The following is a 24,403-nucleotide window of genomic DNA, read 5'->3' as shown; positions in this document are numbered from 1 at the left end:
CTCATAGCTCTATCATCTAAGAACAAATTGGGGTTCATAGATGGAACCATATCAGTCCCTGCAGTATCTACAACTTCCCCCAAACTTTGGAGCCGTTGTAATGACATGGTGATATCATGGCTTCTTAATTCACTTTCCAAGGAAATTGCTGAAAGTGTCCTCTACTCCAAAACAGCAAGAGAAATTTGGAAGGAGCTTGAGGACAGATTTGGGCAAAGCAATGGAGCTTTGCTTTATCAGCTGCAAAAGGAGCTTAGTGACACAGTTCAAGGAAGTTCAGACATAGCTGGTTATTATACAAAAGTGAAAAGAATTTGGGATGAGCTTGACAGCTTAGATACCTGTGTTCACTGTAGTTGTGATTGCTCTTGTGGAGGGAAGAGTAGATCTCTGAAATCTCATCAAGATGGCAGACTCATCCAGTTCCTCATGGGGCTGAATGAGGCCTATTCAGGTGTAAAAAGCAATATTCTGATGGCTTCACCTCTGCCCAGCATCAATCATGCTTACTCCCTATTAATTCAATATGAAAAACAAAGGGAGATACATATGGCTCACACCCTGTTGAATCTGCTTTCATGGCTGCAAGACAACAATATGGAGGTCAGAAGCTTGGAAGTTCTAAGAAAAAGGGAAACTATGAAGGAAAGAAAAACAATCTTATATGCTCATATTGTAAGAAGCCAGGACCACTGCTGAAAAATGTTATAGGATAATTGGTTTTCCGGCTTATTTCAAATTTACCAAAAACAAGAGGTTTCAAAGTGCTGGTACACATGCTAATGCAGCTCTCGCAGCTGAAGATGGTGGAAATCAGACTTTTAATGCCACAGAAAGGGCCATCACTCAAGAACAGTACAATAACTTGTGTCAACTTCTACAACAGGTTAAGTCTGGATCTCAGGGAGATATGAATTCTGAGGTCAATGTCACTGCCAACTATGCTGGTATACCTAAACATCTTTTCTATAATACTTTAAATTTTGTTATGTGGATCTTACATTCTGGTGCCTCTGAACACATGACATGTGATTTTAGTCTTTTATTCAATGTGAAAACACTTCCTAAACCTGTTTATGTTAACCTTCCTAATTCACAAAGAGTCAGAGTCACTCAGGCTGGAAGTGTGTACATCATGTCAAATTTTATTATGAAAAATGTGTTGTTTCTTCCTAGTTTCAGGTATAACATATTGTCAGTTCATAGATTCTGTCAGCAAGCTGATTCTCTTCTCATTTTCTCTGCTTTTGGTGCAATTTTGCAGGCCCCTTCAATGAAGAGGCCAGTGGTTCTTGGTAAACTAAGGAAGGGGATATATTTACTTCACTCTATCAAGCCTAGTGCCAGTCTATTAAGCAGAATCAAGGACTCTAGTCCATTTCTTTCAAGTTACAATAGGTCTAGCAGTCAATCTTTATATAGAATGAAGGACTTCTGTCCATCTAGTTCAAGTTGTAGTAGGACTAGTAATCAATGTTTATTTTCAGTTTCTTGTTCAGCAGATATCTCAAGTGATGTAACTCTTTGGCACAATCGTTTGGGGCATTTACCCCTTATCAATATGAAAAATATTTCTACTATCTATTGTTCATCTTCATCTACTTTACTTGATCATTGTGACATTTGTGCAAGAGCAAGACAAGTTAAATTACCTTTCCCGTCCAGTTCAATGTCCACAAAAGATATCTTTGAGCTAATTCACATAGATATTTGGGGACCCTATAAAAAGCCTACTCATGATGGTTATAGATACTTTTTGACCATAGTTGATGATTACAGTAAAGGGACTTGGACCTATTTACTTAGTACAAAATCCAATGCATTCACTGTCCTAAAGCAATTTTTAGCTATGGTTAAAAGGCAATTTGACAGGAAAGTTAAGGTAATAAGATCAGACAATGCCCTAGAGCTTGGAGGGAGTATGGAGTCCTCATTTTTTCTTGCTTCTAAGGGGATAATATATCAAACTAGTTGTGTTTACTCTCCTCAACAAAATGGTATTGTTGAGAGGAAACATATGCACCTTCTAGAAACTTGCAGGGCCCTATTGTTTCAGTCCAAACTCCCTATTTCTTACTGGGAAGAATGTCTACTCACAGCTACATATCTCATAAATAGATTTCCTTCCAAGGTTCTTAAGTTTAAAACTCCTTATGAACTTTTGTTTGGTATGCCTCCTTCTTATCATTCCATTAAAGTTTTTGGTTGTTTAGTCTATGATTGTACTTCATCACCACACAGAACCAAACTTGACCCAAAGGCTGTCCCTTGTATTTTCCTAGGATATCCTATTGGAAAAAAGGGGTATAAACCGTTAAATCTCCTAACCATGAAGATTTTTGTGTCTAGGGATGTCAAATTTCATGAATCTATTTTCCCTTTTCCTCTTAACACAAATAAACAGGTTGTCTTCCCTAGGGAATCTAACCTTCAGATTGTCCTGTGGTAGCACATTCACCTACACCTCAGTCTTCTTATCCCATAGTCAGTACACCTAACAGTCCAGTCTCACAGCATTTTCAGCCTTGTTCTCCTACAGATAATTCACCAATCTTTCCTACCAATACTGATTTCTCTCTTATGCATTCACCCAATCAATCCTCACACTCTCAACCAATTGTCCCTAGCATTCAAGAAATTAGGAAATCTTCCAGAACACACAAAACTCCTGCCTATCTACAGGATTATGTTTGCAATTCTGTCTTTCTTACTAACTTGACTGCATCATGTTTTTCTACTCCAATTTTATTAACTATTCTTCCCTTTTCTGCGCTCTCTCTCACAAACCAGTCTATGCTTAACTCTATGTCTTATATCATTGAACCTACATCCTATTCTCAAGCAGCCCTTCACCCTGGTTGGCAAGAGGCAATGGCTAAGGAATTTGAGGCCCTTGAGTTAAACAAGACCTGGGATATTGTACCTTTGCCTACAGGGAAAAGAGCATTACCATATAAATGGGTTTACAAGGTCAAATACAAATCGATGGATCATTAGAAAGATTTAAAGCGCGGTTGGTCATTCGAGGGGACATACAAAGGGAAGGGATTAACTTCACAGAGACTTTTTCCCCAGTAGTAAAGATGACAACCATTAGGTGCATCCTTGCTATGGCAGTCAAAAAAGGATGGGATGTTTTTCAGTTAGACATGAATAATGCTTTCTTACATGGTGAATTGCAGGAAGAAGTATTTATGAAATTCCCACCTGGAATGACACCACCTTCTCCCAACTATGTGTGTCTCCTAAAGAAATCCCTTTATGGACTGCGGCAAGCTTCAAGGCAATGGTATGCCCGGCTTACAGCGACCTTGAATTTCAAAGGATATTCTCACTCGGTCAATGACTATTCATTGTTCTTCAAAAAATCAGAAGGGAAGATCACTATACTAGCTGTCTATGTAGACGATATCTTAGTTACAGGGGATGATCCTATTGAGCAGATTCACCTTAAAGAGTTTCTTAATACTGAGTTTAAGATCAAGGACCTCGGGCAGGCACTCTATTTTTTAGGTATGGAAATCATACGTGAACAACATGGTTTAATCTTAACACAAAAATGTTATACTTTGGACTTACTAGATGAATTTGCCTGTTTTGAGTTAAAACCAGCCCCCTCACCACTTGATACTACTAGAAAATTACGAGCCGATGAAGAAGACTTGATACCTGATCCCACTTTTTATCACCGCCTCTTGGGAAAGTTGAATTTTCTTACTCACACTCGCCCAGACTTGTCTTTTGCGGTTCAACATCTAAGTCAATACATGCAAGCTCCTCGTCAGTCGCACCTTGATGTCGTTTTTCACTGTCTAAGATATCTCCTAGCTGAACCAAGTTTGGGCCTTTTTATGAATTCTGATCAATGTCTCCGCCTCATCGCCTTTTGTGATTCTGATTGGGGAACCTGCCTTATGTCTCGTCGATCCATCAGTGGTTTCTATATCAGTTTTGGGGGTTCACCTGTTTCATGGAAATCAAAGAAGCAAACTTCATTTTCTTTATCCTCTACTGAGGCAGAATATCGATCTATGAGGAGAGTTGTAGCAGAGGTTACCTGGTTGGTTCGTTTGTTTGCCGATCTCGCAATTTCTCCCTCTCTGCCAGTTACACTTCACTCCGATAGCCAGACGGCTATCCATATCACAAAGAATCTAGTTTTCCACGAGCGAACCAAGCACATGGAACTTGATTGCCATTTCGTCCGACAACAATTTCTTGCCGGGATCATCTCTCTCTCTTATGCGCCTTCCCGTACCCAGCTCGCTGATGTTTTTACCAAACCTTTGTTGGGGCCAGTTTATCGTTCCATCATTGGCAAGTTGGGTGTGACTTTGCCCCCCTCCAACTTGAGGGGGATTGTTGGAACCAGCTTCACGAAGTCTACAGATGAAGTGAAGAATGAGGATTTGAAACAAAATATCGATACAAACAAAGGAGATCAGACCATTTTATCTCTAGTGGATCAAGTTAATCAGGGTCATTCATCAAGTGTTATTACAATGATTTAATCTGGTCCATTGATTCTTTGCACATGATGCACACGTGACCAAGCACGATCAGCTATATCTAGAAGCTCTCCTATTCAGATAAAATCAGTGATACTGTTTGCATAGAAATAATTTATTTGTAAAATTCTTTGAATTCTTTTAGTTAGTTATGAGCTAAGCAATAGAGGTAGGACACTTGTAGGCGTGAATAACAGATTCTATTCCTTTTGCTTTGTATATATAGATGTACAGTCTTTTAATAAAATATACAGAGAAGAAATTTTATACATTTTTATGTTCTTATTCCAATAGAGTCTCCTCTAAAAAGGATATGAGTCTATATTTCCAGTGAAGTAGTTATCAGTGAGTCTCAGCCAACGAAGTGATGTCAAGTTTCCAAGACATGAAGGAAGTGTTCCCTCAAAATAACTGTTGCCAAAATCCAGCTCTTGAATGTATTTGAGTTCACACCAACCTATATGTATAGTAATAAAAAGGTTTCAGAATGACATTTAGCTAAAATAAATTTCTAAATTAAGGATATGTTAGAGAACAGAGTATATATTTTCTTTTTTATATCTATATGAGCTAATCAAAACATGGGAATGTTGGCATTAGCATAAAAACAAGAGGAAATCACGCACGCTACCTTGATTGGGGAGGGTGCCATAATTGCCACCAGAAGCCAAACTCAGTACTTTAAGAGAAGTCATTTGTCCAATGCTTGAGAGAAAGTTCTTATTTAAAGAAGATTCCTCCAATGAGCTCAGATTTGTTAATGCTTATATCATAGTCAAAGAAAAAACAACAAATTTAAAAAAGAAAAGAGGTGATACGTACTAAGGTAGAGAATATTTTTAAGATATAGCTTACCGTAAGTGATGGCCGGAGTTGTGAGATTACTATAAACATAAGCAAGGGACTCAGAGATGAGAATGATTTTAGGGATTGTAAGATGTTGGTCGAGTTGGAATTAGAATCTCCACGCTTTAATTTCCGCAGAAAACTCATTCTTTTGCTACGTGTTAAGCAGTGCAAATGTAAATCGTATCTTTTTGTTACATTGAATAGATCTTTTGTGTTACAGGAAGGTCGTTAAGATTTTTAATCCTATAAAGTAAATCTAGTCTATATTTCAATATTCATTTATCTCAAATTTGTATTCTATCTCTAGGATGGCTTAAGGTTTCATCAAATTTTCCAATTTATGTTTCGACCCTTTTAGTTTAATTAGTCCAAGATGAAGTTTTTTCCTTTTTCTTTTTCCTTTTTTATGGTTAACATATACTTTTCTTGTAAAAGCGACAATACTTTTTTGTGATATAGTTTTGCAGAATTCTTTATCTTTTTTACAAAGAAATATTTTCAGAATCTTACTGATTGTCCGAAATTAGGTATTTTCTTTTATTTTTCTTTAAAAAACTTCAGTTATGCAAGAGATTTAGACATGTACTTAAGGGCTCTGAACCTTTTCTTATTCTTTTTTCGTTTTGAGTCCTCTCCCAAAAGTTTTGTTTTGAATGGATACTTTAATTTCTAAAACGCCTTTTTTCAACTTAGACCCTATTTGGCTAAGCTGCCACAAATTATTTATTTTGAAAAATGTCTTTGTTTACAAAATGCTTTGAAAAAGTACTTTTGGAGATTAACAGTTCGTGCTTGGTCAATTCATTTGAGAAGTACTTTTGTAATATTTAATAAATTCAATCTTTCTAAAAAGTACTTTTACGTATCTAATTACGAAAAAGAACAATAAACGTTAGCTTACAATTAGAACTATTTAAAATAGAGAAATAAATTGAAATATTTATTATAAAAGAATTTAAGTAATTTTTTTTATTTAATTAAAGTATAAAATATATATTAAAATTTTCACTTAAAATAAAATATAGATACCAAAGAAATAACATTGGTAGGACATATGTGCTTTAGATGTATGAAAATCATTACTTATTCTTGAGAAAATAACAAATTAGGCAGTATTGCATTCTGTAAATAATAATATATGCATGCACGCAAATAAAATAAAAACATAAACTAGATATCATATTTTTGTATACTATAAAAGAAAAAAAAATTATATCTTAGGAAGAGAGTGCTTGAATCCGATGATTACTAATAGGAGATAAAAGAAGAGATCTATTTATAATGGGGAGAGTATTCCAAAGACGAATAGGAAGAAAGAGAATAAGAAAACAATAAGAATAAAAAAGAGAAGAAAGGGACAGTAGAAATTAAAAAGGTAAAGAAAAAGGTTAAATTAACGAGGGATAATTTAACAAATATGAATTTATGGTAAGGATATTTTTATCTTAAAATTAATTTTTTTCTTCTGTTTCTGCTTTTTAAGAAGCTAGAATTTGTAGCTTATCCCAAAATTTGAATTAACTTTTTTTGCTGCTGCTACTCAAAAGTACTTCTATATCTTGACCAAATACTTCAAATTTCCAAAGTAGCACTTTTTGACCAAAAAAAAAATACTTTTGGCCTCCTAGAAGCTTGGCCAAACGGGCTCTTAACTTCAAATACTACCTTTTTGAAATTTTCACACAATTTATGTCCAAACGTCTAAGGGCCTGTTTGGACATAAATATTTTTTTCAAAACAATGTTTGGTTATGACAATTTTACTATATTTCAAATTCAACTTGAAAATGGATTTTCAAATTTGAAAAAGTGCTTTGAACCAGTTTTTCACTGAAAATCTACAACTTGGGAACTTTTAATTTTTAAAAATTTACCCCCAACTTTTTGGAATTTAGAAAAGGACCACATCTACCCACTAGAATTAAATACCAAGCTAACCATTAAGCACTCACTTCTCTCTGTTACTGCCTAAAGTTGAGAGAAACTATAACTTAGTTAAAACAGAAGATCAAGGTAATAGATGAAGAAACCTTCGCCAACAAAATTGTATTGTGATTATCAAGTTTTCTTCAATCTTTAGAAAAATCAGTTTCATCAACTTTCACCATCTTTTTTAATAAAGAATGAGAGTGCAATTAAGCATTATGGAGGTTTAATTGTTTGTATCAGGTAGGATAGTCATGCCGGGGTAATTTGATAGTTCTTACAAATTGTGGAGTATAAATCATATTTCAAGATTTTGGAAAAAAGTACATTCAAATACATTGCAAAAAATTTAACCAAATACAACTTCATCTTCGTGAAATTCCAAATTCTAAAAAACAAAATTGAAATATATGTCCAAACACCTACTAAAACTTACAAAAACATGTACCATCACTTATTTCTGGTATAGAAATGATCTCTTCTCTGCAAATCAGTTTTTGAACAACAGAAGTCATAACATAAAAAGAGGTTAAATGCTAAAAACTAATTCTAATATATATTCTTTTTATTTTATTTTTATGCCTTTATGGGGTGAATAACTAAAGTGTTGTTACCTGAGGTACCATTGGTAGTCACAAAACCCTCAAATTTGTTATTCTGGAGATTCAAAAATTCCAAATTACTCAGAGCAACTATTGTTGGGATATATACTATTAACCATGAGTTTGGTTTAGATATAGTATTTATTATGAAATAATTGTTTATTCAGTTTTAATAAAGTTTTAAATAGATCATATAATAGTCTGTGTCCTTTGCTTATATAGTAGATGATTTAGTGTATAGAGTTTAGCTTATACACGGAAGATTAAATCATCGGTTCTTATAAGTATAAAGTTTGAGTTCACAATCTAATGATGGAATTGGACAAACCATCAGGAATGATTGTAGCACAAGATTAAATATAATTAATCTTGATTATGGGAATGGTTTAATTCCAACTTCTTGTGCTAGTACATTTTGTATGTATTGAACGGACCAGGTAGAGATAAGTATTTTATACTGACTTAATAAAATAAACTCTCTAGCCATTAAATGTACTTATACTCTTAATCTTGATATAATTATTATTAGCTGTGTATATTATTATTGTTTTGATTTATTAAAAGGCGAGATTCTTTCGTGGGTCAATATGCCTGGTAAATTGGATAATAATAATATACATTGGCGAAGTAATAGTTAGTTGATGGAATCCATGTCTCGGTTTAGAGATTGATGATATACCTTTATGAAAGCTTATAAGTTTGCATGTGTAAACCCGGCCGGTGGATTTTGTATCCGACACATGAAATAAGTTAAGCGAAAGTCTAAAGGAAATAATCAATAAATTAAATCGTCAGTAATTTAATTTAATTGATTCGTATCTGAATCTTAACATGGGGAGTTAAATAAGATTTAATGGATGAATTTCGAAATTGAATAAGGAGTGTAATTACGAATTTTTAGTGGAATAATTCGTAATTAATTATGGTGGATATTAATTTCGAAAATTACAAATTAATTCCATAATTGGAAGCCTTGTTAATTAAATTCTGTGGTCCCTACTGTGCCTAAATAATAGGAAATAAAGGAATCCTTTTTCTGGTGGAAAAGAAAACCTAACAGGTTTTGGAAAAGGGTCTTAACCCTTAAAACTTGTGCTATAAATACATAAGGTTTTCCACCTAGAGGGATGAGTACATGGTGGCTGAAATTTTCAGCCAAGTTTTCCTAGAAATTTCGCCCACACGAAATTGCTATTTTCGGGTATTATTTGGGTAACACAGTAGAAGACCGTGGAACGTTCGAGGATCACGATTGTGCGGGTGATGGAGATTCCATTGAGAAGTTATGGAACTGAAGGCTCACGTGGTAGAAGAGATATGTTCACGCTTCAAGAGGTAACCCGTGAAATCCCGTTTATGCTAGTTGTCTAAATTACATGTGATTTTGATACTGGGATTGCTTCCGCTGCATATAATAATCCATCAATTGGTATCAGAGCTCACTCACATCTAATTAGATAACTAAGTTTTTCATGAAACAAGAATATGGTGTTTATGTGCATTTTTTGAATTACATATATATGTGGTTTTCTGAAAAACTGCACTGCTGTTTTGTGAATTAACTGTGCATAATTTATGGATTATTCTTATAATCATGAGATATATGTTTTCTTATTGATATTTGATTGAGATTATCTGAATTTTTGGGGTAAACCCTAGAAAAATGCAAAACCTGTTTTTGACCGAATAGCCGGAATTTTCGGAGGTCAGCGAACTTGACGGATTCCGATTGAGCGGAAATTTGGTGGGTCCATCGGAAACGCCGTGGTGAGAAAAACTCACTGCTTTAGCAGTGAATCATGGTATTTTTCGGCGTTTTGAGGTCGTTTGGACTGTGTTTTGGACGTTTTTCTATTTTCTGGAAATTATTTCTTAATAATTTTAATTCTTTTTTAATTCAATGGTGTTGGGGATGACTCCCCATGGTCCCCATGATTAAATACTAGTCATATAATAGGTTTACACATTGACTATTAGCAAATAAACGTGTTGTTGTATTAAATTCAATAATAGAGGTGTAAGATTTTATTGACTAGGTCTTACAAGGTATAATTCATATTGTGTAATGATATAATTATTTTGTAAGAAAGTAAAATTCTCTATTTGATATCCTGGATGACTAATGATTGGAGCGTTTGGCATGTTTGTGCATAAAAAATTTCTCAAATTTAAGTTTATATTTTCATGCCCTACGTGATTACTAGTTTGGATTTTCGATGAAGAATTTTGTTCTCTGATTGGAGGTTCTAATTAAGTGAAATATGACGGTATGTTGTATGAGTTTTATAATGTTGGTATGACTTTTAAGCTATGGTCTACCATAAAATAATTTTATGAGCTAAATATATATTCACTTGTAAATTGAGAATTTTATGAGTAATAAATAGTTACCACTGAAGTGGTTTGTTTATTTGAACTCATGAAAAATTCTTAGTAAATTTGTACATGTGAAATTATATCTATTCATGGATTGAGCATTATGATTAATAAGTAGGATCCACAAAATGGTCTATTTATTTGAGTCATTGAAATATGTTTAATATACCATGTGAAAATTATCCTTGAGAAATCTACATTAATGGTGGAGGTTCATAACTAGAAAAAGAGTATTTATCTTTGGGTACTAGTGAAACTAACTCCACCCATGAGAAGAGATATTGGGGTTTTCACTGAACGGGAGAAAATATAATATCTCAGGTTCTTATGTATTTAATAAAAGGATAATTTATTGCAAAAGGAGATATTATATATCCTAGAAATAGGAAGAAAATAATATATGCCTTCAGCTCATAGTGTAATTATAAGGAGAATGGAAATCAATATCATATTTATTTTAATTCATGAAACTACTTAAAACGGTTATTCTCCGAGTTTGGTTACAGGCTAGTGGTCATGAATTTGACGGACTCCGATTAACCTGAAACTTGGTGGGTTCATCGAAAACGATCTAGTGAAAAAAAAACTCCTTGCTATGCAGTGAATCATGTTGTTTTTTTGGCATTTTGAGGTCGTTTAGATGGGTTTTCAAGCAGTTTATTAAATTGAATTTGTTATAAATATGAAAAATTATTCTTTATATATCGGCTATATTTGTGTTAAATCCGAAACATGATGATTTAACTTGATATGATATATAGCAAGAATGCAAATCACATGGATTTAATCCTGACTACGCCAAAAAAAAATTATTCGAATTTGGTCTAGTTTTTGGCGATCATGAATTTCACGATCTCCGAATGACCTGAAATTCGGTAGGATCATTGGAAACGATCATTTAAGAAGAACTCACTGCAATGCAGTGAATCACATCGTATTTTGACGATTTGGGATCGTTTAGGTGAGTTTTTTGGAGGTTTGACGGATTAAAATGTGATTTACATACGAAAAGTCATTCTTTCTATCATTTTATATGTCTAATCTGGAACATGATAACACATGTTGATTTGACATGAATTGGTATATGATAAAAAAAATGTAGGTCATATTTTAAATTCTTAAAAAAAATGCTTAAAATGATAATTTTCCAAATTTGGTCGCAATTTTTGATTGATATGAAATTTGGTAGATTTATCAGAAATAGTCCAGTCAACAATAATCACCACTATACAGTGTGAAATATTAATTTTAGTATTTTAAGACTGTTTAAATGGGTATTGAGCATTTTTTTTAATATGGAACTTAATCCTCAGAGAAAAGTTCGTGGTTGTGATAAAGTGGTGATGGGAATAAACCCCTATGGTCTTCATTTTTTTTATTTATAGTGAGATAATAAATTTATGCGTTGACATTAGGTCTTCCTCCATATCGGATAAATTTATTATGAACTCACTGGCTATAGTTACTAGTTATTGATAACCAGTATTAACTCTCCATCTGAGCTTAAAGGGTTGAATCAATTTTGTAACTACAATACAATCATGATTAAGTGGTGATAGAAATATATTTCTATGGTCTTCCACTATTAATTTCAAGTGAGTAATAAATTTATGCGTTGACTTTAGGTCTTCCTCCATATCGGATAAATTTATTGTAAGCTCACTAGGTGAAATACTAGTAATTGATATCGTGTACTTACTCTCCATCTGAGTATACATGTTGGATCAATGAAACTAGAGCTATTAAAAATGATGTTCACTTGACTTAAATTAACAGTATACTCTCCATCTGAGTTGGGTCTGTTTTAATTATTGGAGTGAATAATCTGGCATTGCATATGTATGTTGCATGAGTAGTTCTTTCCCATCGAAATTGCTATTCAAGATGCATGACATATATGTGTAGTGTGTTTTAAAATTTTTGTATTAAAAAGTTATATACAATTGACTGAAAATAATAGTATGCTCTCCATCTGAGTTGGTTCTATTTATTTTTGGATTGTATAATTCTTGCATTATATAATATACTTTGCATGAATAATTCTTTTCCCATCGAAATTTATTATTCCAGATGCATGTATGTATATAAATATTGAATGCAGTCTGAATTTTACTATTCAGTGTTTTGACTTATTATGATCTATTTAATATTTTTATCTCAACTCCACAATGATTTTATGCAATTTGTCGTATTACTTGTTAAAATTTTCTTTTAGTGATAAGGCATTAATTTTAAGGATGCAATATATGTACTTTTGTTAGAAGGAATTTAATTCCGGTTTCTGGGCAAAATAAGAGATGGATATTTGTTTTATTTTTCGAATAACTCTTGAGTTATTGAGCTTAATAAACACTTTATCTCTTGTGGTACATGAATGCATGACCTTGTTATTATATATTGATGTCTCTCCTGAACAGAACAATATTAGTCTACCTCATAAGAGAATATGTTCTTCAAAATTGAGTAAAACTTATCTGTGCACTTTTATCTAAGTCATATTAATCTGGATAGGATTTCAAGTTGGTCAAGTATGGACCTTAAGGTTCATTGAAAGTAGAGGCACTACCAACTTGTGGATCCTGTTTGGAAGGAAATTTGACTAAAAGATGTTTCCCTTTAAAAGGAAATAAAACTAGTGATAAGCTAGAATGAATCCTTTCTGATTTGTATGGTTAAATGAACATACTCGTAAGAGATAGATTTTGAGTATTTTATGACGTTCATAAATGATTACTCAAAATATTAATATATTTATTTGATGCACTGTAAGTCTTAATGAATTAAGTAATTCAAGGTTTTTAAGACTTGAAATAGAGAAGCACCAAAGAAATATATTAAGTTACTACAATTTGATTGTAGTGGCGAGCATCTCTCTAAAGAGTTTTTTAGTTACATATCAGAATAGGGATTACATCTCAATTGACTACACCGTAAACTCCATAATAGAGTCGTGTAGTAGAAAGAAGAAATAAGTCTCTTTTGGATATGGATAGACTAATGACGTGTTATTCAGATTTGCCTTATTTATTTTTGGAATATTTCCTGGAAACTTCAAATTACATTCTGAATTTAGTTCCTTCTAAGCTAGTACCTGGGACATCTATAGAACTGTGGACTGAATGTAAGCTTGGTCTGTGGCATGTTCAGATATAGGATTATCCCGCATATGTGCTGAAAGGGAAAGCAGATATGTAAGTTGGAACTAAGGATGGATAGGTGCATGTTTATCGAATATCCAAGAAAACGAATGAAGCTTTATTTTATTGTCCTAAAGAAAATAAGGCAATTGTTAAAACAAATGCATTTTTCTAGATAAGGACTGTTTAATAAAACATGTTCCTAGAAGTAAACTATTTTTACAGGAACTGGGCAAAGAAATAACTAGATGTTCAAGAACATCAAAACCCACACGTCAGAATTGACGTTCCATTGCATTTAAGTAGTGGGAGAACGTTAATAGACATAATATGCCTTTATCGAGTGGGAGTGATGTTTGAACATTGAACACTATAGTAAGAAGTCACTAATATTTCAATGTCGTGAGGTAACGAAGGTAATATTAGTGGTACTTCGTCTTAGTGGGAGAAAGCTAAAGAAAATTATAGTTCGGTGTTCATTCTTGGGATAGTTTCGGTAACAGGATCTCTGAAGAGTTTAATACCAAACTAGATAATTACGACAAAGTACTACTGGACAAATATTGCATCAGATATAACTTGGCAAGATTCTTTAACAAAACCTTATTTGGTGAAGACTTTTAATAGTCATGTAAAAGAATGCCTGAGAAAGTTGTAGATGCATGGTTATGAAGTCTAAGTGGGAGATTGTTGGGGCATATACTATTAACCATGCATTTGGATATAGTATATTCTAATAATTATCATGGTTAAAAGTCTAAGTGGGAGATTGTTGGGATATATACTATTAACCATGAGTTTGGTTTAGATATAGTATTTATTATGAAATAATTGTTTATTCAGTTTTAATAAAGTTTTAAATAGATCATATAATAGTCTGTGTCCTTTGCTTATATAGTAGATGATTTAGTGTATAGAGTTTAGCTTATACACGGAAGATTAAATCATCGGTTCTTATAAGTATAAAGTTTGAGTTCACAATCTAATGATGGAATTGGACAAACCATCAGGAATGATTGTAGCACAAGATTAAATATAATTAATCTTGATTATGGGAATGGTTTAATTCCAACTTCTTGTGCTAGTACATTTTGTATGTATTGAACGGACCAGGTAGAGATAAGTATTTTATACTGACTTAATAAAATAAACTCTCTAGCCATTAAATGTACTTATACTCTTAATCTTGATATAATTATTATTAGCTGTGTATATTATTATTGTTTTGATTTATTAAAAGGCGAGATTCTTTCGTGGGTCAATATGCCTGGTAAATTGGATAATAATAATATACATTGGCGAAGTAATAGTTAGTTGATGGAATCCATGTCTCGGTTTAGAGATTGATGATATACCTTTATGAAAGCTTATAAGTTTGCATGTGTAAACCCGGCCGGTGGATTTTGTATCCGACACATGAAATAAGTTAAGCGAAAGTCTAAAGGAAATAATCAATAAATTAAATCGTCAGTAATTTAATTTAATTGATTCGTATCTGAATCTTAACATGGGGAGTTAAATAAGATTTAATGGATGAATTTCGAAATTGAATAAGGAGTGTAATTACGAATTTTTAGTGGAATAATTCGTAATTAATTATGGTGGATATTAATTTCGAAAATTACAAATTAATTCCATAATTGGAAGCCTTGTTAATTAAATTCTGTGGTCCCTACTGTGCCTAAATAATAGGAAATAAAGGAATCCTTTTTCTGGTGGAAAAGAAAACCTAACAGGTTTTGGAAAAGGGTCTTAACCCTTAAAACTTGTGCTATAAATACATAAGGTTTTCCACCTAGAGGGATGAGTACATGGTGGCTGAAATTTTCAGCCAAGTTTTCCTAGAAATTTCGCCCACACGAAATTGCTATTTTCGGGTATAATTTGGGTAACACAGTAGAAGACCGTGGAACGTTCGAGGATCACGATTGTGCGGGTGATGGAGATTCCATTGAGAAGTTATGGAACTGAAGGCTCACGTGGTAGAAGAGATGTGTTCACGCTTTAAGAGGTAACCCGTGAAATCCCGTTTATGCTAGTTGTCTAAATTACATGTGATTTTGATACTGGAATTACTTCCGCTGCATATAATAATCTATCAACTATATCTAAACAGGTAAATCAAAATAAATAGTTAGCACAAGAAAAAGGCAAATATTTACGTATTTGATATGGGTAGATAATTGAGATGTTCAGTTGTACAATTGAAATCGTAATGAAGCAATATATGATTAAAAGGCGAGATTAACAAACCACTCATTTCAATATTTTCATCTATTTCGTTGTATGAGAGATCCAGATGCGTGAGAGATGGAAGATCCTTGAGAGATGAAAAGATGTTGGAATTGAAGCTATTTTCACTCAAATAGAGTTTCTCTAAATTCTTCCGTCCAATATGTGTAGCAAGCCTGCATTGATTTGTGAATTTTTAAAATTAGTTAGGGATAGAAACATAAATACCTGACCAGTTTATCGGAGTCTACGATTCGTTACGGGAAAAGAAGCTTACCCAATGCAGAAAGGACACTGATGTCATTTATTCCATAACCTTCCAACAAGAGCACCCTTAGATTGCTCAAACCTGGACATTTCGCACTGCCTTTGCCTGAAAAATATAGTAACCATTTCCAAAAAATGGCCCCATCATAAATTCCTTTAAATAAATATACGAAAAGTAATGTAGAAGGATAAGTATAATGCTATGATCAATTTGTATGTTACAAAAAGTTGCTTCCCATTAATAGAGCCAGAGAAATCTTAACAAGGAAACTCAAAAAATGATAAGAGTGTCACAACTAAAATTTGAACCTACAGCTTAAACCTATTTTTGAGTTACCTTTATCACTACACTAAAAGTTTTTGTTACTATCGGGAATTCAATAATTTCTATATATTTGCATACATAATTAATAATTAGTAGTTTTTTTTACCGATATACATAATGTAAGTTTTCACAAAAGGAATTAAATGTGATCCCTTTGGTAGCACAAGACATTACCAAGTCTTAGAACCTTAAGAGATGAAATCCAACATGAAGATGATAAAACATTTGGATGGAGGGATTATCCTGCAAATTAGTCTCAGTTGCAATAGTTTGTCAAACCCTGGATAGCAAAATCACAAGGAAAACTATGCAATACCCATGCAATTGATGAGGCTAAAAGAGAAGAATTTTTTTTTATCCACCCTGAAGGATCATTTTCTCTCGGTATAATAACTTCAATTGAAAGGAAGAAATAGAGAGGCTAAGGCCTCATTTTGTTGTATTTAATGAAGGTTTTAATCTTAGTTACTATTATCAACAATCGTCGCTTCCTACCACCATTCACAACCATCATCCTTATAGCCACCGCCACTGATAATTACCACTATCAGCCGCCACCACCAATAGCAATCATTTACAATCATCGCTATCAACTACTATCCCTACAACAACCACTGATCACTACCAAGTACTAACAATCACCATCATTATATCACCAACCATTGTCATTACTCACCACCATTAACTATCACTATTTTCCACCACAATTATTAGCCGCTATCACCAATTATCATTGTTAACTACTACTGTCAATCACCATCAGCACTAACTACTACCCACAAACCCCACCATCAATTAATACTATCCCCAACGACATCCACAACTGCCACTACGAGCCATCATAAGCATCATAAACATATAGTTTTTTAAAAACATTTTGTTCATATAGTATTAGATTGATCTATTATTTTATTTGAATTTTATATTTATTAATTTTTAAATAAAAACAAGTTTTGTACATTCAAATTCAAACATCTTAATCATAATAAAAACAAATTACACCTAAAATCTCCAACTATCCCTTGATCCTAACTATTTTCCTTGGGTAGTAGGTTAGTTAGCACGCTATCCACTTTTTAGTTTACTTAAATTACCAAAGCATTAAATTTAGGTGGTTTTTTGTCATTTCATTTAAAAAAATAATTCATTTCCCTCTCCCTTATATCCTGGTAAGTGTCCGATTATAGCACGACGTGCTGCTTCAATGGTTCAATATGAAAGACGACCTAAAACTCAAGCCACCACGATAGAATCTCTAGCATCCATGGTTTTTCTGTAACATCGGAAGTTTTTTTTGGGTATTTTTTTTCTTCTTCCAACATTGACTACTTCAATAAGCACGTTGAAAGTTTAGAAATAAGTTAGCTTTTATTTATTTAACAGAAAACTAGTAAAAGTAACCTTCCACGTATATACAAACACTGACGGCAAACTTATGTTGGTTAAATACTAAAAGCATCATTTAATATTTTCAACAATAGGATGTTTATAAATTTAATGTGGGTTTATCCGTATTTAGGAAATATAAGCACGGATTTGGAGCAGGGGAGGACTCGAAGATTTAAAGGCTAAGATTAAAAAGAATGAAGAGAGCAATATATATATATATATATATATATATATATATTCCACAAAGGGAATTCAATTGCACCCGTTGTAGGTCCACCCGTGAAACCACCTAATCTTAGAACCTCAAGAGATGAAATCCAACACACAGATGATAAAACACTTGGATGGAGGTAATTATGCTGCAAATCGAGCACTTTCAAGTTAGTCAAATGCGACAACTTGTCAAATCCTGGATAACAAAATCAGTAAGAAAAAAAAAATGTTAATATATATATATATATATATAGTTTCAGGTGTTCAACAGCATATACTAATACAAGATTAGGTAAAACTGACCTTCGATTTTTGTCCACCCTGTAATATAATTTTGAGACAATATAAGAACTTGCAGCGATTTGAATGGAAGAAACAGAGAGGCATTAAAATTCCAACCGTACATTGATCCAAACCTTGCTTGTCTGAGATCTAGTTTGATCACTCGACCTGTTGCTAAGCTGCATTTTACCCGATAACAAGAACAACAATCTACAAAACCGCTCTCACCCCACGCTAAGATTCCTCCATTTGAACTCATCATGTTTGCGTGCAGCTCCAAGAGAGCATTTCTCTCTTCCTCCCAACAACCATTTGCCGCACTTATCATCAGAAAAACCACCCACAACCAAAAATTCATATTCCCCATATCCTTTATCCCAACTAGTACTCTCACCTCCGAACGTTTATATAGGAATTACTAACACATTCTACACAAGAAAATTTTTCTTTGGAAAAGTAAAAGAGTAACATCTCAGAACCTTCTCAATATGGACTATGAAAATGGAACTAGTCGTGTCACGAGTCATCATATCAATGCCGTGATAAACGGGCAAATTTTTGTTTGTTTTATATGACTTGACAAGGAAAGGCAAACTTATAAAATAGGCTAGTTGACTGCATCAATCCTTAAAGATTTGTGGAACAAATTACTGCGAGTAAATTACGCTAATCTGTAGATCAGAAAATTTTCTCTGATAAGTTGCTTTCGAGGACTGTTCATTCTTTTGATTTGCTCTAGTTGCCTTAGGCGTTTATTTAGATAAGTCCTTTCTACAAAATTCAAATGCTTGTTTCCTAGTTTTCCTATAATTAACGCAACATGCATTGTTGTTCTTTTTTAATATCTGTGTCACGACCCTGCTAGAAAGCTATATTTGTAAACTAATTCTGGAAAAGATAAAACAACATAAACAAAATTATAAACGAAACTAAAATTAATCTGAGCCCACTAAATTCACAGTGTTTTCTTAAGGAATTTAATCCCCTCCTGGTACCCAAGGTTATGGATTATTTCCTCCCAGGATAGAACGAATTACACACTGGTGTAGTGGTACTTCAAACTCCAGTGTTTCAGTGAACACAAAGTTCGGTAGCAAATCACACTTACTGTTGCTTTGTTTGATGTTAAAAATATGCAGAAGAAGAAGGAGAAACTCAGAAAATCGTATGGAAATTCTCATAGAATAGACTTGTATTTATAGCCAAAGTTGGGCTGAAATCTGAAGAGGTGCAACTCTTCAGAATGGTTGTTTATGCAAAACGGCCATAGCATAAATATCATAACATAAATGACTATTTACTCAACAATAACGAGGGAAAATAAAGAGGAAAAATTGAAGAGGGTAGTTTAATTTTCAGTTACACAACTAAAAAACGGAAGACTGAATGGATTTAATATTAATATTTATTTTAATATTAATATTCTGTTATTAAAACGAATATTTAATAACATTTCTATTAATATTTTACTATTAACAAATAAATTTGGTCCAAAAAAAGTTAATCAATCAATTGATCACCAAATCCGAATTCGAATCCGAATTCGAAGCTGAAGCCGAAGCCGAGCCGAGCCAAGCCGAGCGACGATGACGGCGCGAAGCTTGCCTTCTTCTCAACTCTTTAAGAGCTAGAAGAAGAGCAATTGCTTATATACCCATAAAAAACCTCTTCCTCTTCCAATATGGGATGGTGTTCCTTTATCAAGGGGGAAACTTAAAATTTCACTTAAAAATTTCATTTCCCTACATTTCTCATTCACCATCTTTTAAGCATTTAATATACTTAAAACCCCAACAATACCCTACATGAATGGGGAATGGCTATATCACGGAAATATGCATGAAAAATTGTGCGATTCGCAAGCAAGGACTAATTGCTCTGGATAAGTAGGTTTTCCTTTGAACTTTCCGTAGTGAACTTATGTCGGATATACTCGGTCAATCGGTATATTTGATATCTTTGAACCATCGAACTTTGATGTATACCTAGACAACCATAAGTCACACAACCAACCCTTAACCGTCTTTGGTTCTCATTGTTGTGTTTGTTTCAGCCATGAACACCGTCTGATTTCATAAGTGCATAGAGAACTGGCCTTACAAAGTTCTCCTTGAAGCGTCTAACACTTCACACTTACATAGATGATTCCTAAAAATGTCATCCCGTAGATACACTATTTGATATACCCCGTATCAAATTTAGAAATCATTAAAAAGCCTTAATGCTTTATCCTTGGTATTGAACATTGTCTCATCACGAGAATGGATCAAAAGTTTAGTTGACAATGTTGAACTGTCATTAATGACTTTGTTTGATCTCCTTGAACCTAGATCTTGGGATCTTCAGTCTTCTAGGTAGAGTTACCGCCACTATGACTTGTTCTCGTCTATAGTCTCATTCCCCTTGTTGATTTCTCAACTACCTCTCTAGTTACCCCTTTTTGTAAGTGGATCCGACACATTATCACTTGACTTTACATAGTCAGTCGTGATAATTCCTCTAGAGAGTAACTGTCTAACGGTTTTATGTCTTCGTCGTATATGACAAGATTTACCATTATACATAACGCTCCCAGCCCTTCCAATTGCCGCTTGACTATCGCAATGTATGCATATTGGTGCAAATGGTTTAGGCCAAAATGGAATATCTTCTAGGAAATTTCGGAGCCATGCAACTTCTTCACCGGCTTTATCTAAGGCTATGAACTCAACCTCCATGGTAGAGCGGGCAATACAAGTTTGTTTGGACGACTTCCAGGATACCGCTCCTCCACCAATAGTAAATACATATCCACTTGTGGACTTAGAATCAGCTGAACCGGTGATCCAATTTGCATCACAGTATCCATCAATCACTACAGGATATTTACTATAGTGCAAAGCAAAGCCTTGGGTATGTTCTAAATATCCCAAAACTCATTTCATTACCATCCAATGAGATTGACCTGGATTGCTCGTGTATCGACTCAATTTACTTATAGCACAAGCTATATCTGGTCGTATACAATTTATGTGTACATTAAGCATCCCAACACACGAGCATAATCCAATTGTTATATGCTTTATCCTTTGTTCTTTGCTAATGCAAGATTCACGTCAATTGGAGTCTTTGCAACTTTAAACCCTAAGTGCTTGAATTTTTCAAGTACTATCTTAATATAATGAGATTGTGACAATGCTAGACATTGAGGAGTCTTATGGATCTTAATCCCCAGAATTAAATCAGCAACTCCCAAGTCCTTCATATCAAACTTGCTAGTTAGCATACGCTTAGTAGCATTTATGTTGGCAATGTCATTACTCATTATCAACATATCGTCCACATATAAGCAAACAACGACTATGTGATTTAGAACATTTTTAATGTACACACATTTATCACATTCATTTATCTTAAAAACATTTGACAATATCGTTTGGTCAAATTTCGCATGCCATTATTTGGGTGCTTGTTTTAGTCCGTAAAGGGACTTAACAAGTCTACATACCTTCTTTTCTTTACCTGAAACCACAAACCCTTCAGGTTGTTCCATATAGATTTCTTCCTCCAACTCTCTATTTAAGGAGGCCATCTTAACATCCATTTGATAAATTTCAAGACCATAAACTGCAGCTAACGTTACTAACGTTCGTATGGACGTAATTCTCGTAACTGGAGAGTATATATCAAAATAGTCAAGACCTTCTTGTTGTCTATACCCTTTGACCACAAGTCTTGCCTTATATCTGTCAATAGTGTCATCATCTTTCATTTTTCTCTTAAAGATCTATTTAGAACCCAACGGTTTATTTCCAGGAGGAAGATCAACCAATTCCCATGTATGGTTGTTCAATATGGATTCTATTTCACTATTGATTGCCTCTTTCCAAAACAATGATTCCGAAGAAGACATAGCTTCTTTAAATATTTGAGGCTCATTCTCCAATAAGAAAGTTAAAAAATCTAGTCCAAATGAAGTAGACGTTCTTTGACGTTTACTACGTCTTGGATCCTCCTAATTAAATGTACTTTCTTTTGTTTCTTTCTGAGGTTATTTAGATGCTTCACCAATAGACTCACATTCCTTTTTATACGGATATACATTTTCAAAGAACTTAACATTATCTGATTCTATAACCGTATTATTATGAATATCGGGATTTTCTGATTTATGAACCAGAAATCGATATTCTTTAGTATTGGTCGCATATCCTATGAAAATACAATCAACGGTTTTCGGTCCTATTTTTACCATTTTGGGTTTAGAAAGTTGCACTTTTGCCAAACATCCCCACACTTTAAAATAATTCAAGTTGGGCTTCCTTCCTTTCCATTTTTTATAAGGAATGGATTTTGTTTGGCTACGGGGTACTCGATTTAGTATTCAGTTAGCCGAAAGAACGGCTTCCCCCCACAAGTTCTGTGGCAAATCAGAACTTATCAATAATGCATTCATCATCTCCTTTAATGAACGATTCTTTTTTTATGCAATCCCATTAGATTGGGGTGTGTTAGGGGCCGTTGTTTGATGAATAATTTCATATTCTAAATATATTTGTTCAAAAGGAGATTCATATTCACCACCCCTATCACTTATTATCATTTTGATTTTCTTGTTAAGTTGCATTTCAATTTTATTTTTGTATTGCTTGAATGCGTCCATTGCTTCATCTTTACTATTAAGTAAGTAAACATAGCAATATCGAGTACTATTGTCAATAAAAGTTATGAAATACTTCTTTCCACCGCGAGATGGTATTGACTTCATATCGCAAATATCTGTGTAAATTAAGTCTAAAGGATCTGAATTCCTTTCAACTGACTTATAAAGATGTTTAACATACTTAGATTCCACACATATTTGACATTTTGATTTGTCGTATTCAAATTTAGGCAATTCTTCCAAGTTAATCATTTTCCGTAAGGTTTTATAATTGACATGACCCAAACATATATGCCATAATTCATTTGACTCAAGTAAGTAAGACGAAGCTGAAATTTTATTATTATTCTCAACAACCATTACATTCAACTTGAAAAGGCCTCAGTGAGGTAACCTTTTTCTTCAAACATTTTGTTCTTAATTATTACAACATTATCGGAAACAAAAACACATTTAAAACCATTTGTAACAAGAAGTCCAGCAGAGACTAAATTCTTCCTAATCTCGGGAACATGAAGGATGTTGTTCAAAGTCACCACCTTGCCAGAAGTCATCTTTTGAAAGATCTTCCCACATCCTTCAATCTTGGCGGTAGCAGCATTTCCCATAGAAAGAGTCTCTTCGGGTCCAACAGGAGCATATGTTGCAAAGGCTTCCCTAATAGCACAAACATGGTGAGTGGCTCCAAAATCAATCCACCACTCCTTAGGATTTCCCACCAGGTTGCATTCAGAAAGCATGACCCACAAGCCATCAACATCTTCATGCTTTTCAACCATGTTTGCTTGGCCCTTCTTCTTATCTTTCTTCGGAGCACGGCACTCCGTAGATTTGTGCCCAGCTTTCCCACAGTCATAGCAATTTCCATTGAAATGCTTCTTGTTTGGGTTGTTTTTCGGTCCAGAAGCCTACTTCCTCTTTCTCTTATTTTAAGAAGTATCATCAACAATGTTTTCTCCCATTATTGTTGAGATTCCACAGCCTCTCTTTTCATGTAATGACCCGACCGGTCGTTTTGAGCATTTGCACTTCGCTCGGTAGTTTGGGGCATAAGTAGCTTTGTATGATGTATTAGGACTTGTGTGAAAAATTTGTGTTCATTCCGAGTTGATTTGATATGTTTCGGTATGGGTTTTTGGATGCCGAAAGTTCAAAAGTTCATTAAGTTTGATTTGAAGTGCATTTCATCGTTTCGATATTGTTATGTGTGTTTTGAGGCCTCGAGTAGGTCCGTATTATGATATAGAACTTTTTGGTATGTTTAGACGGGATCCCAAGGGGCTCAGGTGAGTTTTGGATAGGTTTGGGTCATGTTGCACTCGTTTTTCTTATGTTTCGACGTCGTTTCTTCAAGCATAAATGGTACCACATTGAACAAATAAGCTCTGATTTCTGTTTTTATTGAAGCATTAGATCCGTATCATAATTAAGGAGCCATAGCAAAATTAATCGTCAAATTTGGACATTGTATGAGGATTTTATGGTCATTTTACTAAAAATTTGGTTGACAGATTTTTCAGAGAACTTACGAAATTGCCATTGCTGCATATTTAAAAATCTGCACTATTTCCAAATATTGAAACCAACATATCTCCTTCAATATAAGGTCAAATGGAGTGATTCAAGAACCTAAATTGACTAGAATTTCACAAGGAA

At 33.8% G+C, this 24,403-nt stretch overlaps 1 protein-coding gene across 1 annotated transcript; it reads right to left on the bottom strand.

The window, feature by feature from the left end:
* Nucleotides 1-15,544: 15,544 nt before the first annotated feature.
* LOC104244842 (cuscuta receptor 1-like) lies at nucleotides 15,545-18,613 on the bottom strand. The gene is made up of 4 exons (XM_009800345.2): nucleotides 18,127-18,613; nucleotides 17,873-18,019; nucleotides 15,907-16,002; nucleotides 15,545-15,805 (listed from the first exon to the last, which is right to left on the bottom strand). The coding sequence occupies exons 1-4, from the start codon at nucleotides 18,470-18,472 to the stop codon at nucleotides 15,774-15,776; spliced, it is 621 nt and encodes a 206-aa protein (XP_009798647.1). The 5' UTR covers nucleotides 18,473-18,613; the 3' UTR covers nucleotides 15,545-15,773.
* Nucleotides 18,614-24,403: the final 5,790 nt, after the last annotated feature.

Source organism: Nicotiana sylvestris, chromosome 12 (assembly GCF_000393655.2).
Source record: "Nicotiana sylvestris chromosome 12, ASM39365v2, whole genome shotgun sequence".
NCBI classification, from domain to species: domain Eukaryota; kingdom Viridiplantae; phylum Streptophyta; class Magnoliopsida; order Solanales; family Solanaceae; genus Nicotiana; species Nicotiana sylvestris.
Note: the sequence above shows the minus strand (reverse complement) of the source record. Positions and strands in the feature narration are given on the sequence as shown.

Excerpts from the sequence above, each read along its gene's own strand:
- LOC104244842 (XM_009800345.2), bottom strand. The coding sequence starts at position 18,472 with ATGGGGAATATGAATTTTTGGTTGTGGGTGGTTTTTCTGATGATAAGT. Across the intron at positions 18,020-18,126 it reads AGGGTGGACAAAAATCGAAG|GATTTGACAAGTTGTCGCAT; the intron begins GTCAGTTTTACC and ends TTTGTTATCCAG. Across the intron at positions 15,806-15,906 it reads CAGTGTCCTTTCTGCATTGG|GCTTGCTACACATATTGGAC; the intron begins GTAAGCTTCTTT and ends AAATCAATGCAG.